Source organism: Littorina saxatilis, linkage group LG9, assembly GCF_037325665.1.
Source record: "Littorina saxatilis isolate snail1 linkage group LG9, US_GU_Lsax_2.0, whole genome shotgun sequence".
Classification (NCBI taxonomy): domain Eukaryota; kingdom Metazoa; phylum Mollusca; class Gastropoda; order Littorinimorpha; family Littorinidae; genus Littorina; species Littorina saxatilis.
The window spans coordinates 21,659,696-21,675,120 of NC_090253.1; the positions used below are offsets into that span (position 1 = coordinate 21,659,696).

The 15,425-nt window shown below is 41.3% G+C and overlaps 1 protein-coding gene across 1 annotated transcript in view; it reads right to left on the reverse strand.

Moving 5' to 3' along the window:
• The window catches only part of LOC138977126 (PR domain zinc finger protein 14-like), a 35,101-nt gene that overhangs the window by 18,266 nt on the left and 1,410 nt on the right, over positions 1 to 15,425 (reverse strand). The window contains exons 2-5 of the mRNA XM_070350036.1: positions 4,472 to 4,728; positions 3,755 to 3,862; positions 2,737 to 2,897; positions 1,851 to 2,124 (exon numbers count right to left, since the gene is read on the reverse strand). Of these exons, the coding sequence (XP_070206137.1) occupies positions 1,851 to 2,124; positions 2,737 to 2,897; positions 3,755 to 3,862; positions 4,472 to 4,728 (800 nt within the window). The remainder of the gene's footprint in view (positions 1 to 1,850; positions 2,125 to 2,736; positions 2,898 to 3,754; positions 3,863 to 4,471; positions 4,729 to 15,425) is intronic.

Consider the following 15,425-nt stretch of genomic DNA (forward strand, 5'->3'; position numbering starts at 1 on the left):
TAAGAAACCCATCAGCAAAAGAGAGATTTTTTTAATTTTTAATTTTTTTAATTTTTTTTTTTAAACAAAAGGCATCGCATATCCTGCCGTAATCGAAAGTGCTGCAGTACAATACCTTGGCGATAACACAGATTGAGATGCCAAAGGCAGAAGGGCAAAAACAAAAAAAGTAATTTGCTGAGAGTGCTTAGATATCTGATTGTCTTTTCCCCCTTAGCTTATCGACCACATCACATCACAAGGGAAGCAGTTGCGAACGTTGTTTAGTTCAGGGGAAAATTGTTGCTAAAAACCCGCCAACAGCTCTTTTAGCAAGAGAGTGTTCAACGAAGCGGAGCGAATAGAGAATCATCAAAGAGCTTCGCGCAGAGGTGAGTTTTACAAGAGAGAGAGAGAGAGAGAGAGAGAGAGAGAGGGGGGGGGGGGAGAGAGAGGGGGGGGGGGGGGGAGAGACAGAGAGAGAGAGAGAGAGAGACAGACAGAGAGACAGAGACAGAGACAGAGAGAGGCAGGAGAGAAAGGGGGAGGCAGAGAGACAGACAGGAACTGAGAGAGAGAGAGAGAGGGAGAGAGGCAAAGACAGAGTTGAAGAGACATAACAGAGAGAGAGAGAGAGAGAGAGAGAGAGAGAGAGAGAGAGAGAGAGAGAGAGAGAGAGAGAGAGAGAGAGAGAGAGAGAGAGAGAGAGAGAGAGAGTGGTTGTCAAGGAAATTATGTCGAGGAATTTGCATCAATATGTTCTAATTAATGGTCCGTATTTTGGAAAACAAGAAAATGTAATAGTATAACATTTTCCGCCAGAAATTAATATCCAACCCTTTTTATTTTTTAAATCGTGTTAGTAAAAGGTCAACTGTGCTCACTGAGTTCGAAAGGATATACAGTCAAACGATCTTGAATTGTGGAAATGAAAGGCCCGAAATCCATTTTCGTGTTTTTTCAGTTAATTTTTTCGTTCTGCATGATAAAACATTAAGTGCTCTTGAATCCACAAATTAAGAACAGCGCTTGCAACGCCAAATGAGAGACTCGCTACGGTAATACGCTTAAATAATGCTGATAGTTTTGTTCGAACAAGCCTAATGTGGCTGCCTACTTCGACTCGCCGACAAAAGGCCAGTCACAGAGTATCGAGATAATGAACAATGCTGGTGCTGGTATTCGTGTTTCATTAGCCCCGAGACTTTTGTTGTGGCTTGAGATCTTTATCGTGCGCATGCGTGTACAGGGGAAGGTTGGGGTTAAGTTCGGACAAAGAACAGAACAGTGTGCAAAAAGTTGACTCTGGGAAGTAAATCCTACGCCGAACTTGGGGCTGAATCCACACCAAGTACTCACTGGTTTTTTGTTTTTTTCAGGCCAGACGTTCCAGCGACTGAGCTGTGGCCTCGACCTTTTCGAGTAAGCAGTTCGAGTTTCTGGTCATTTTGGAACAGAAAATAATGTGTTCTTTTTTAGGTAAGTGAACTGAGCTTAAGTGAGCTACAAAACAAATGTCAACTTGTGATTAAGCACAGCTGTACAAAAAGTGATTATGCGAGTGAAAAAGGTCCTGGCTTCGGTTAGGAATTTCGCTATAACCGAAAAGTCACTGTAAACGAGTTTACGTTGAATTGATCACGCACACACACACACACATGTACGCACACACACACACACACACACACACACACACTCACACACACACATGCGCGCACACACAAACACACACACACACACTCACACACATGCGCGCGCGCACACATACACACACACACATACACACACACACACACAGACAAATACACACACACACACACACACACACACACACACACTCACACAAAATACACTATCTCTGCACAACTCACTCTCGATGTCTCCTTTCTCTGCCCCACTGTCCAGCACGGTAGACTTCAAGCTGACCGGAATGCCCATGAACTGTAGATACTCCTCACTGTACCACACCAGCAGCTCCTCCCCAGGGGGTACGTCACGCGACACCTCGTAAAACAGTTCTTCCCCTTCCTGTGCCACAACGAGGTTCTGTTCCGCCTGGTTGCGCGCGCAGTTCACGTAAGACATCCAGTTTCCGGCCGCACCTCGACCGTCTATGAAGTGACTGAGACGCCCGTCAACGAATATCTATTGGAATAAGGATGTATTCGTGAGATGCATGTACAAGAAGACGAAGAGGAAGGATACGAGTAAAGACACAGAGATTAGTATAAAGGATATGAAACAATTATGAAACCAAATTTAAGGAAATAAAAATGAATATTGAGAGAAAAACATAAGCACCCGTATTGTTTTGATAATTTATGCACGCACCACAGTAAAGCGGGCAGCAAGCTATAATAGTTATTATAAGAACAGTGCCATAAAATAATTAAATGAAGTTTAGTATAGGACTCATAATTTGAGTCACATGTCTTGCAATGAGACAATTTGGTGTATATCTGCATAGGTTTATTCCAATCCGAAAAAGGACCAAAAATAGAGGTGACGTTTTAGATCAGACAACAAAACAAAGCAGAAAGAATGGAAACAGTGAGGATATGGATGGTGGTATATAATGATGACGACCACGACGATGATGATGATGTCCAGGAGGAGAAGGAGAAAAGGCTGAGGATCAGCTAGGCAGAGGAAGAGTGTCAATAACAAAAATCCCGTAAATATGAACACTACCAAGAACACACAAAAAAACAACACCGAAAGACAGAAAAACTGGCAATTAACTGCTGTTCTATTTACCTCCCACATGTAGCTGTTGTCGTCAAAGGTCTTGATTTCGCTGGTGTTCACTACCTTGCCCTTGAAAGGTCCGTATTTCACCCCCTTTCTTATGACGTCAGCTCGGTTAAATACGCCATGATGAATGACGCCAGCAAGACAGGACTGGGTGATGGATAATTCTGGAAACAAAAGAAATAATACCAAAACATGACACTGACCATATGCAAAATTATAGTTTTTTTTAGCCAAAGTCCGAAAATTTCTTGACGCACAAAAACCCACCCAAAACAAAGAGAAACAAAAAAACAAAGAAACAAAGAAATCTTTCATGTAAACGCGGCTATCTTGCTGTGATGCAGAGCTCCGAACGAAGCTTGAGGAATAGAAAAGAAATCACGCCCAACTGCATGTGTACAGAACGACGATGACGACAACAACACCAAGAAAAGAAACGACGGGTATGTCAACAGTGCAACGATGTAGCTTCCCGTTTAAATCAATAAGTATAAAAACCAATCATGTATGAGAATGGGCAATGTCATTTCCACATCCATTACAACGTCACGCCCATAAGAAAAATACCTAACTCAGTGTTAGAAATTTCTGCAGTGAGACTGCAGGGGAAGCTACTGGAAGGGTACCTGTCATGTGTTAGAGAGTATACACTCTCAGACCATCGTAAACCATTGCCACGGTTACGAAAGCAAAACTGCCGTTCTCGTTTATGTGTTAAGCACTTTTGCGTTTGAATACTTGCAGATTTGTTCGGAGAATGTGAAGGTATGAAAAAGCTTTTTTGAGATTGTTATGCATCATGCAGTTCAGCTGGTTCAAATATTGCTGTCAACTCTTTATCTCACGAGTATACCGCTGTCAACCACTCGAGATAGGCAGTTTGCAACTTATAACTAAAATGAGAAAGGCAGATTGTGCAGAAACCAAAACATGTTTGTGTTTTTCTCAAAACTATAAAATAAAATAAAAATGACATAGGGAGTTATATCTTATGAGCGTGGCGACAATTAATTTTGCTGACCTTGAGGCAGATCGTGTACGGGAGGATCAGCTCTGTTGACCTTCCAGCCAAACATGGGTATTGCTGTCCCCATAAGGTCCGGTCGGGTGGGTAGCAGCTTCTCCAGTCCTGTAACAGAATGGGTTTCATCACACGTGGATCATCTTCTACTTGTAAAGGATCCAATTGTGGTTTCATATAACGCATGTGTCTGATTTGTGTCCTCTGAGGGTTTGGTATCACCCACGCTTCTGTAGTGTTACGACAGAAAAGGTGAGAAAAACATGTCTAATCCTTCATAATCATTTATTTTATGAAACACATATTCATCAAACGACGCCTTGACCCGCAATTAAATATTAATCATATCAATGTTGCTCTGCTTGACCACTGCTTGACTACTTTTTGACCACTCCGTTTATACGTGTGTTGCAGAAGTTTTTTAGCTTGGATTTAATTTGGTAACGTTGTTTGTACACGCCCACCGACTTAGTCATCAATCCATCCATCCATCCACCAAGCCGGCAGCCAGCTGTCTAAATCCCCCCACCCCCCCGCATTTTTATTTTTTATTTTCATACAAAGCCGGGTTTTCCCGGGTAACATGCCCCTAATGGCTTTGCCGTGAGGGCGTAAAACTTACATTTTCTAATCCATCCACCAATCAACCTTAACCCCCCTCCCCCTCCGCGCCCACTATCCATCCAGCCCTGATCCATCCACTATCCTTTAACCTACCATGTCCAACTTCCCCGACCCTCAGTCCACTGATGGCGTGAGCCTTCCCTGCCTGGGAAGACGAGGGACAACTGAAGCCGTACAACACGAAATCTAGGTCAGCGCGTGAGAAGCAGAACGTGTGCGCAGGCGCAGAGGGTGGACACATTAACATCCGGGAGGCGACTTCCGGCATGATGCGAGGCGCCATGATGGGTGTGCGAAGCGACGGAAAGCATGGGATGAGAGCTTGTGACGACACAGGCCCGGGTGGGAACCTGTTGGAGAACCAGATGAATGTTAATTACGTTTTATGGCCACTGTCGAGTTACGATGAAAACTTTGTTGGTGTCGCTATGTGCCTCTCGAAATCCTGTTTGTTTGACGGCTGAACAAGCATTCAATACGAATAAAACCCCACCCCACCAATATTAGCACACTATACACGACCAAAAATGGATAAGGTCTCATTGGATCAGCTCCAACTCCACCATTGCTTGCTGGATATATGCCCTGTATCCTCCATTGCGTGACTGTCAATACGCTTTGTGATTAATTATGTTCCCTTGACGTACATTGATTTTGGCGAGAAGAAAGACGTTGTATGTATTACTCGGCCCATTTTCCTTGACGACCAAATAATAACTTTATAAATGATTTTTTTCTGAAGTGTATTGTAACCTTTTAACTTTCACTGATTCGGAGGCAGCAATAGCACGGTCACTGGTAGCAGCAACATCAGAATCAGCACCATAAGTACACAACATCAAAATTTGCATTTACGCACTGAACCTTGTTCTGAGACTGTGTAGTTTAAGAATCGATTCTAACGTTAGGCCTAAAAAAAAATAGGTGTGGTTACGGTAACCCGACCTACCCTATTTTTAGGGGCCGATCCTATAACTTTTTCTTACATTTGTCAAAAAAAAAAATTAAAAAAAAAAAAACCAGTGCAAAAAACGCAATGAAAGCGAAAGCGCCCGTGTCGCACACTTATTTCCCTGTCAAGTACCGTACTTTCCGGGTCATAAGGCGCGACTTTTTTCCTCGAGTTCGACCCCTGCGTCTTGTATAACGAAGCGCCTAATCCGTGTATGAAATACGAAAAAAATCAAAGAGACCGCTTGAGTACCAGTCAAACAACTTGTGATAATGCATGTTTCAGCTACTAGGTACTGCCCTGCCTTTGATCTGGCCGCACACACAGATTTCCACTCTGTTAAACTCGGTCACTGACCGGTCACTGACCCCGATGCAGGAAGTGTTTCCTCTCTCAGATATGACAGGAGAACCACCTCTCATGGCATAAACTGGGTCATTTTGGTGCGCCCTATTGGCCCCCTGCGTCCAATGGGTGACTGGATTACAATTTTTTTTTTTAAAGAAGGGGGTGCGTCTTAGATAACGAAGCCATTGTCACCCGGAAAGTACGGTAGGTTTAATTTGTACACATTAGAAAAAAAAGTAAAAAAAAAAAAAGTGATTGCCTACCTACCTACCCTATTTTTTTTGGCTATGTTACCGTAACCACACCTATTTTTTTTTTTGGCCTTAGAAAGAGCCGTCCATTTTCCAAGAGGATAAAACAATCAGACAGGATATAAAAGCCAAGCATTTCGCAACAGAACAGTATCATCTATTAAATCGTTGTAAGTCACACATTCTGGAATTATTTTCATACAAAAAAGAAGACAGGAAAGAAGGAAATATCAATTGTTCCTTACATTCGCGAGAAAAAAATCGAAACTTTACAGGATTAAATATGATGTCAACTCGTGAATTACTAGAAGACATTTTTACATTTTGTTTTGGACTCAACTGCTCTAACTACAAAATATTGATGAAAGTCATTCCTCGCAGTCATGCCCTTGTCATCTGTAGAATACCTCCCTTGATTTGATTGTCAATTTCAACTCAAGTCTCGGTCAAAGTCTCTACTCAATTTCGTTTTTAATACACTCTTTTGTACAAGGAGGCGAATAAGGACGTTAATTTGTCGTCTGTAAGATTTAATTTTGCTGTGACGAGGAATGTCAAAACCCTAGAAATTACTCACAGTACAGCCGGGTAAACAGTAATATTATGTTGCTGTTCAGATATGGATTAAGAGGGAATGAAGTGTAAGAAATGCGACAGATGAATCTGTCTGCTGCCGGGAGACTGTAAAATTCTATCGACGAGCGGAGAACACAGTCAGGTGTGAAAACAAACAATGGAAAAAGTGAATGCAAATTCAAGTAAAAGATTTAAACTTTTAGGCTATCAAAGCCAAGCATTTTGCAACCGAACAGGTCATCCAGTATCACCGAGTATGGGAAAGGAGAAGGAAGGACACGGGTCAACTTTATGTGCAGACCCAGAGACGGTATCCATCTCCCACCCCCGTGTCACCACAATGGCACGTTAAAGATCTTGGTCATTCCACCATAAGTGCAGATGGCTGATACCACCTAAACAGGCAAACATCAAAAAGCCGTGAGAGCGTAAAACTCGAATCGTATAAACCAATTCATGTCCAATATAGGCAATTTAAGACCTGACGGACAATAAGCCCCTTAAAATGTACCAGAGAAGGAAGGTAAGAAAAGCTTTTATTACGTATCGTTGCTGCTGTTAGAGAGCAAATGCCGAATCGAACGCGAAAAATAGTTATTCGTTATTGTCCAGAGAGTGTACCAAAAGGGATACTGGTCGAGCGACACCACAGCGAGTTTGTTGTGGCTGCCAGTTGCCGACAACTTGTTAAAAACACAAATCAACACTCTTCTCGCAGTTCAGTGCATCAAACTTTGAAAGGCAGCGGAGCTTTGAGAAACTCCTCTGTCTGCCGTTCACACTGCAGCACAACTGCAGCCAACAACCAACTAAACATGCAATCACATTTTCAAACAGAGAAGGATGGACAGGCTTAAAGATGAGGACAACAGTGATACCTTTTAATGATTATCAACCCCACATATGTCATAGAGTACATCGCACCGGCACAAATGAAATGTAATCATCAAGAGAGCATCTTTCATCAGTACCCCCGCGGCCCCACCTAGTGCCCTCGTCCACCCTCGTCTGTTAATGTGAAAAAAGAGAAAATTAAATTCACACAAAACATCTGGTGCACGTGTCAGGTTATTGCCGTTTGACCATTGTCCCTTCTTTGTGTGGCCGCGATACTGCCCATGCGTGACCAGTTACTACAGGCGCACGAAACAGTTACTAACATTTTGTATTCGCCGGGTTAAAATGAATACATGTTTCTTTGATAAAAAGAATAGCTCTGTTTTAATTATTGTTGAATATTGTTAGAATTTATAATGACAGCTATCCTGATTTGTTTGGGTTTGCTCCCGCTTTATCTGTTTGTATGTCTGTCTGTCTGTGTGTCTCTCTCTCTTTCTCTATGTCTGTCTGTCTTTGTGTCTGTGTGTCTGTTTGTATGTCTGTCTGTCTGCATGTCTCTCTCTCTCTCTCTCTCTCTCTCTCTCTCTCTCTCTCTCTCTCTTGTTATATTTCCCCCTGTCCTCACAGTCTGTCGGGCCGAGTAAAATGTTAATTACTTCTTGTATTTTAAGATTAAATGTTTTTTGGGTGGTTTTTGAGTCACTTGAGAAAAAGTGACTCTATGTAATCGGTCAGTGTTAGTCTGTCCGGCCGGCCGGCCGGCCGGCCGTAGACACCACCTTAACGTTGGACTTTTCTCGGAAACTATCAAAGCGATCGGGCTCATATTTTGTTTAGTCGTGACCTCCAATGACCTCTACACTTTAACGATGGTTTCGTTGACCTTTGACCTTTTTCAAGGTCACAGGTCAGCGTCAAAGGAAAAATTAGACATTTTATATCTTTGACAAAGTTCATCGGATGTGATTGAAACTTTGTAGGATTATTCTTTACATCAAAGTATTTACATCTGTAGCCTTTTACGAACGTTATCAGAAAAACAAGGGAGATAACTAGCCTTTTCTGTTCGGCAACACACAACTTAACGTTGGGCTTTTCTCGGAAACTATAAAAGTGACCGGGCTCAAATTTTATGTGAACGTGACTCATTGTGTTGTGAATAGCAATTTCTTCCTGTCCATCTGATGCCTCATATAATATTCAGAACTGCGAAAGTGACTCGATCGAGCGTTTGCTCTTCTTGTTTTTTTTGCATTAACGCGGCTCGAGGCAAACCTGTGTTGTTTTTATCGTTTAGGTCAGCTCACTCCGCCAGCCAGCCAGGCAGACAGGCAGACTTAGACACCGTTGATAAACACATATCCTCCGTTTCAAACCAAACTCTCCACTCACTCTTCTCCTCAATTTTAAGTTTCTCTAAAAACTGTGCTTGCTTTTTGTGTGAAGAATATGAGACTCTCCACCACGAAATGAGTCGCATGTCACCTCGCGCGGTTCTGCGCTAGGCTTAATATAAGTCCGGGGAGTGTCTGGTAACAGTGTGAGGGTCACCTTAGTCACAGGCTTATAACTCAAACAAAGTTTTCGCTCTTTTCTAAAACGGTTTTCACCACTGGATAGAGCATAAAAACCTCTTTAGGAAAATGTAAAAATGTGAAAATCATGCAAAGGTAACATGCGACTCATTCCGTGGTGGAGGGTCACATATGGTTACCAGCTTAGGTTACTTTTAACAAGCTTCGGATCATCGTTTCAACGAATGCATACATACCCTGGAGTCAGAATATAGCACCAAACAATCATATTACGAGTGAGTTGAATACTGAATTGAAGTACGTGCACCCGCGGCCAAGACCGGAAAGCGCGGTGAATACTGATGTACACAAGAAACGCAAAAGTAAATGAAGATCATGGACAGTGGCCATTCTCTCGACTCTCTTCCTCTCTTTCTCCTCCTCCCATCTCTCCCCCTCTCTCTCCCCTCTCTCCTTCTCCTTCCCCTTCTCCCCCATCTATCAGCTCATTTAAAAAAAAAAAATTTAATCACAGTTTATGAAACTGTTGGCATTTTGTTAGGTGTGTTCTTTCGTTTTGTTGTCGTTGTTGTTATGTTGTTGTCGTTTTTTGTTTTGTTTGTCTGTTGCTTTTTTATTTTATAAATAGAAACAATTGTTTCGTCAGAATTAATTCAGCTCTCAGCGTCACTCGTGCATATTTTGTGTTTACTTCTGAAGTACCCGAACTGTCAGAGTTTCCACAGCGGACACCGCTATTTCCTGCTTGAAGGGGCCGGATTATTGCTTGCGTTTTTTTGTTTTTGTTTTTGTTGTTGTTTTGTAATTTGTGTTAAACGATCTGGCTGGGTCCACATAGAGTTCATTCAGTTCGATTACAAATCTTAAAATGTATGGCCTTTGAAGTGATAGCGTTTTGTCAGAAGTAGATTTTCATCCGCGTGCTGAGAATGTGTGCAGTTTCTTCTGCGGACGAGTAGGTATCATTTCTAAGAGCGTCGTACACTGACGCCTTGCTTTTTGGTAGAATATCGCTCACGGCTTTTTGTGGTTATTCTTCTCAATCCCTCTGGCCATAACCAGGTCATATTTCTTGTTCCCGGTTTAAAGTCTTTCGCTTTGAAATGTATGGACTCAAGCTTTGTTTTTTGGTTTCTTCGCAGGCGCTGAAAATTCGTGCAGTTTCTTTCGCAGATGAATGTATGAAGTACATGTGTACGACATCTCACCTTCATAAGAAGAATATTGCTCACAGCGTTTTTGTGGTATTGTCTCAAGCCATCTGTCCGTGACCAGATCATATTCCATCCGTCCGGTTTAACACTAACAGCTTTCTCCTCAGACTGCATGGGGTTTAAAATAGCTTGGTATGGAGTCCAGTAAATCTTCACGCGCCTGCTAATAATTCGCACGGTTTCTTTTGTAGATTAATATGTTTAAGAGCCGTTTCGTGACATCTCGCTTTTAGGAGAATATTGCTGGTGATTATACATGTGTGTGTGTGTGTGTGTGTGTGTGTTTGTGTGTGTGTGTGTGTGTGTGTGTGTGTGTGTGTGTGTGCGTGTGCGTGTGTGTGTGTGTGTGGTTATTTGTATAAAATCTTTAAATTATTTTGCTTCAAAATTTATGAATTGAGATTTATAATCTGTTGTCTTTGATCGCGCGCTGATAATTCGTGCAGTTTCTTTCGCACATGAATGGATATCATAAGGCGATATCCTTCCATTGGCAATTATGTTTTCAGGAGGATATTGCTTGCCATATTTATTGCTATTTGTCTTCAACCATCTGGCCGTTCACAGGTCATGTTTCTTTTCTCAGTTTTGAAGTCGTTCGCCCCCAATATTGTGGGTTTAGAATGACCATTGTTATCTCAAGTTCATCTCACGGCATTTGCCGACAGTCATGGGCTTTTACGCAGATCATATTTTCCACCTCAAGTTTATGGTCACTCGTTTCGAAACACTGCGTTTGCTTTCGGGTATTACAATGCCTTCGGCAAAGCTAGACTAAGGATATTTAGTCAAAACAGTTTCTATTTCGTACGGTTTTACAGTTGTTTAATATCTGACGACAGAGGCTTTTATGACATCAACGACTCAGCGCAATCGTCATAAAAACGACACTTTGTCCTACTTTTAGTCTTTCAAATCCTTGGGCACAATGAATCAGTGAATGGCGTCAGTTTCCTGGGTTGCAAATGAAACCCGTTGTTTTTCTTACCGGTGTCTCGCACATCATGTTTCTGAATGAGATGGTTGTGAAAACATTAAAGATAAAATAAAATGATGCTGACGTCAAAAAACTCAAACTGACAATAACGTTAAACAAGTCGCGTAAGGCGAAATTACTACATTTAGTCAAGCTGTGGAACTCACAGAATGAAACTGAACGCACTGCATTTTTTCACAGTGACCGTAATCCGCAGCTCGTGCAAAAGGCAGTGAAATTAACGAGCCTGTTTAGTGCGGGGGTGGTTGCGCTGTGCTGCATAGCACGCTTTACTGTACCTCTCTTCGTTTTAACTTTCTGAGCATGTTTGTAATCCAAACATAACATATCTATATGTTTTTGGAATCAGGAACCGACAAAGAATACGATGAAATTGTTTTTAAATCGATTTCGGAAATTTTATTTTAATCATAATTTTTATGTTTTTAATTTTCAGAGCTTGTTTTTAATCTGAAAATAACATATGTATATGATTTTGGAATCAGAAAATGATAAAGAATAAGACGAACGTAATTTTGGATCGTTTTATAAAAAAATTATTTTAATTACAATTTTCCGATTTTTAATGACCAAAGTTATTAATTAATTTTTTTAAGCCTCCAAGCTGAAATGCAATACCATAGTCCGGCCTTTGTCGAAGATTGCTTGGCCAAAATTTCAATCAATTTAATTGAAAAATGAGGGTGTGACAGTGCTGCCGCCTCAACTTTTACAAAAAGCCGGATATGACGTCATCAAAGACATTTATCAAAAAAAAAAAATTCTGGGGATATCATACCCAGGAACTCTCATGTAAAATTTCATAAAGATCGGTCCAGTAGTTTACTCTGAATCGCTCTACACACACACACAGACAGACAGACAGACAGACAGACAGACAGACAGACACACACACACACACACACACACACCACACACACACACACACATACACACACACACACACACACATACACCACGACCATCGTCTCCATTCCCCCTCTATGTTAAAACATTTAGTCAAAACTTGACTAAATGTAAAAAAGAAGAGAGAAAAAGTGAGACATGTTAAAGTAAGCACTTCCTCTGTAGGCTAAGTAGCATTCTGATCAGTCATCGCTCAACGGCTATCGCCAGTTATCTCTCTGACCGGACGCTAAAGTCCTACGCGAATTTATCCAAACAAGAATACAGAGTTATCTCCCATATGTTGTTCTCGAGCAGTGTTCGCGAGACGAAAATGATTGCAGATTGGCCGACTTCGACAGTGATCTCCGTTCTGTTCTTCACAGTTATGATAAAGACATCGTTCTAAGGTCAAAACAAGTCGAAATTGTGGGACTGCTGCCGGAAGGAGACCGTAATATATGGTTGCATCACTGTCAAAAAATCGTCTGCTCCAGCGAGCGCTGAAACCAAACGGTTGATTATCACGTGACAATTTTGCCATATTTAGAGTTGTTTGCACAGTAAATACAGCCGCGAAAAATAGCTCGCTTGAAACTGTCTTACATATCAATTCCTTTGTCACGGTAATTTGAAAATTACACAACACCATGAAAAATCATCGCGAATCTGCTTATATCCATAACACATTACGAAAAGATCTAAATAAGCCGATATATGTAAAAAATCGATTTCCTCGCCAGACAAGGAAAACCAAGGCATCCTGTCAGGGAGAGAATGAGCCGAACTCATTTTGACCTGAGGTCAGGATGGCTAAGTAGGGCATGGGTGAAACTCAGAAAGAAAAGAAGAAGACAAAAATAAAATAAAAAGAGTTCGAATATGACGTTGACGTTAGTGGTTGAAAAAATTACGTTGAAATTAAAACGCATATTTTCGATATTTTTGTTTAATCCTACATTTTCGAATTGATTTTGTCAGCTAGACGTATGCGTATATACCCACCAGCACTTTAGAATATGACAATAAAGTGTATTCTGGACGCTAACGCTAAAGGGACATGCAAGTTGCACTACTTATAATCATTCAATTATTTAACATAGCTACAGAGAATTTCAATTTAATCGTTGCAGGTGTCTGTCAATATAACCGCACCGCAAATGTCCCTTAGAATTGTTAAGTTCAAATTGGTTTTAACAGTGCTTTAATTATTTCTCGTTTGTTTTGTAAGGCAATGAAACAGTGTACACAGACACACACACACACGTAAAAGCACACACACACACACACACACACACACATACACATAAGCACACACACACGCACGCGCGCGTGCACACACACACCCACACATACACACACACAAACACATACACAAACACACGCAGACACACACACACACACACACACACAAAACAACGGAGAAACAACATGTTACACTTTTGGATATGCTCTCAGCCACTTTATCATTAAAGATCTAGATCAAATTCACCAGAAAATGTTTTCAAAAAGGTGTCGCTCAGTATACTACCCGTCATAAAAAAACTAGGTAGATACTTTAAAATACAGATCTTTGTGATGATACCGTTATTGTAAAACCTTTGTGATGATACTGTTATTGTATGACTGAAAAGGCCATCCATTCTCCTTGCCTACTCAGGAAACAGATCGATTTTACAAAAGGTAGTGTTTTTACATTAGAAGCTACAGCACAGACAAAAACCAAAATCAAATTCACAGAAGCAAGGTTCCAGCCTTAAAATCGAAAAAAAATTCAGAACAGCTAAAACGGAACAAGTTGTGCATGCCACTTGAAAGAAATTTGGTTGTTCTTTCTAATGACTTGCAGAATGTGTCCTGATTTTTTGTCGATTTTAACAGTACTGGAACCTTGATTTTCCTGATTTGATTTTTGGGTTGCCTGTGTTGTAGGTCCCACTGTATAGACACTCCCTCGTGTAAAATCAATCTGTTTCATTCAACACGTCCACCCTATGACATGACTATACACTCAGAACGCCTGAGCCAAAGCATATAAATAGCCTGCTGACAACCATAATTGGGAAATTTTGAAAAAAATATTGTATTTTGAAAAAAATATTGTAAAAAAAACTAGTACATGTGGAGATTTACTTTTTGCACACAATTAAAGAAAGATCTTTCATTGTTTCAGAAATGTACTTTGTATTTGTCAAAAGGCTTGTTGTGTTTGTGTGGTATGCTATTGAAAATGTCAATAAATAGCCTGCTGACAACCAAAATTGGGAAATTTTATGGTAGGGAATTGGATGGCCTTTCCAGTCACATAACTGGTTATACAATAAACGGTCTTATCACACAGATCTACACTCAAACACATCGGCTTGTTTTTTTTATTATGACGGTACGAGTTGTACACAGAATCAAGAAAAACCCGTTGGACTTGTTCGTACTTCCCGACACTTGGACGGGTTTTGATTCAATGTCCCTAGTGGCAGCAAGGGCCAATGGACGATTTTCGGAAATAACTCCGTCGGGTTTGTGTGAGTTGTGGAAGAGTAACCTTTTCTTACAAAACCTCTGCCAAACATTGGAGGGACTAATCGCTAGCAAGGGGTGTGTGTAAAACACGTGAACGGGAGCACGACGTGTTTCCGACACTCCCGTCGCAGAACGTTCACAGTTTTGATGGGGGAGGGGGGGGCAGGATTTTTGTTAGGGAGGAGAGGGTGGCGGTTAGGAGAGAGGGGAGGGGTTGATAGTTTAATGAGTGTCCAAAGAATCTGCACTTGTTGACCAAAATAAATGTTTTCCTGCATCTTCTGCAGAGGTTAAAACATTTTTTTTTAAAAAGAGGATTTTTTCACGTTTACAATTTTGAAAGCCTCAAAGCTCTGTAAAAAAAAACAAAAAAACACACACACACACAAAAACCACAAAAGCGCCGAAGAACTTGTAGGCTAAAGCTTCGTTTGAAGCTTACCTGGGAACGGGAAAGGACTTCAGATGGTTTTCTTGTTCACTGTTGTTAAATTTCAAAATTTGGACAAGGGCTATTCTACTCGAAGAGCTGTACTTTCTATTGACGATTTTATTTGCATCGAGACGGACCATTGCGACATCGCTTTCAAATACACCTCCCTCCCTGGTGTCATTGGTATTTTTTAACCTCCCTCGGTTAATCGAGACTTCCCACCAGGTAAATCCCCACCACACGGAAAAGCAACCCGTTGATCGTGCTAACGGCCGAAACATCAAACAGGCCATTATGCATGCATAACGAAGTCAGATCACTTATCACCATAAACGTAAAAGTGGCTTTTGCCTCTTCCGTCCAACAGAGCGCTTTACGATTATCGCCGCTTACCCACCCGACCCGGGCACCCGTTTAACTACCCTCCCCGACCGCTAAACCGCCTCCATTTTGCGCATATTCCGACACCGTTCCTACAGCGAAAACTTCGGGATGG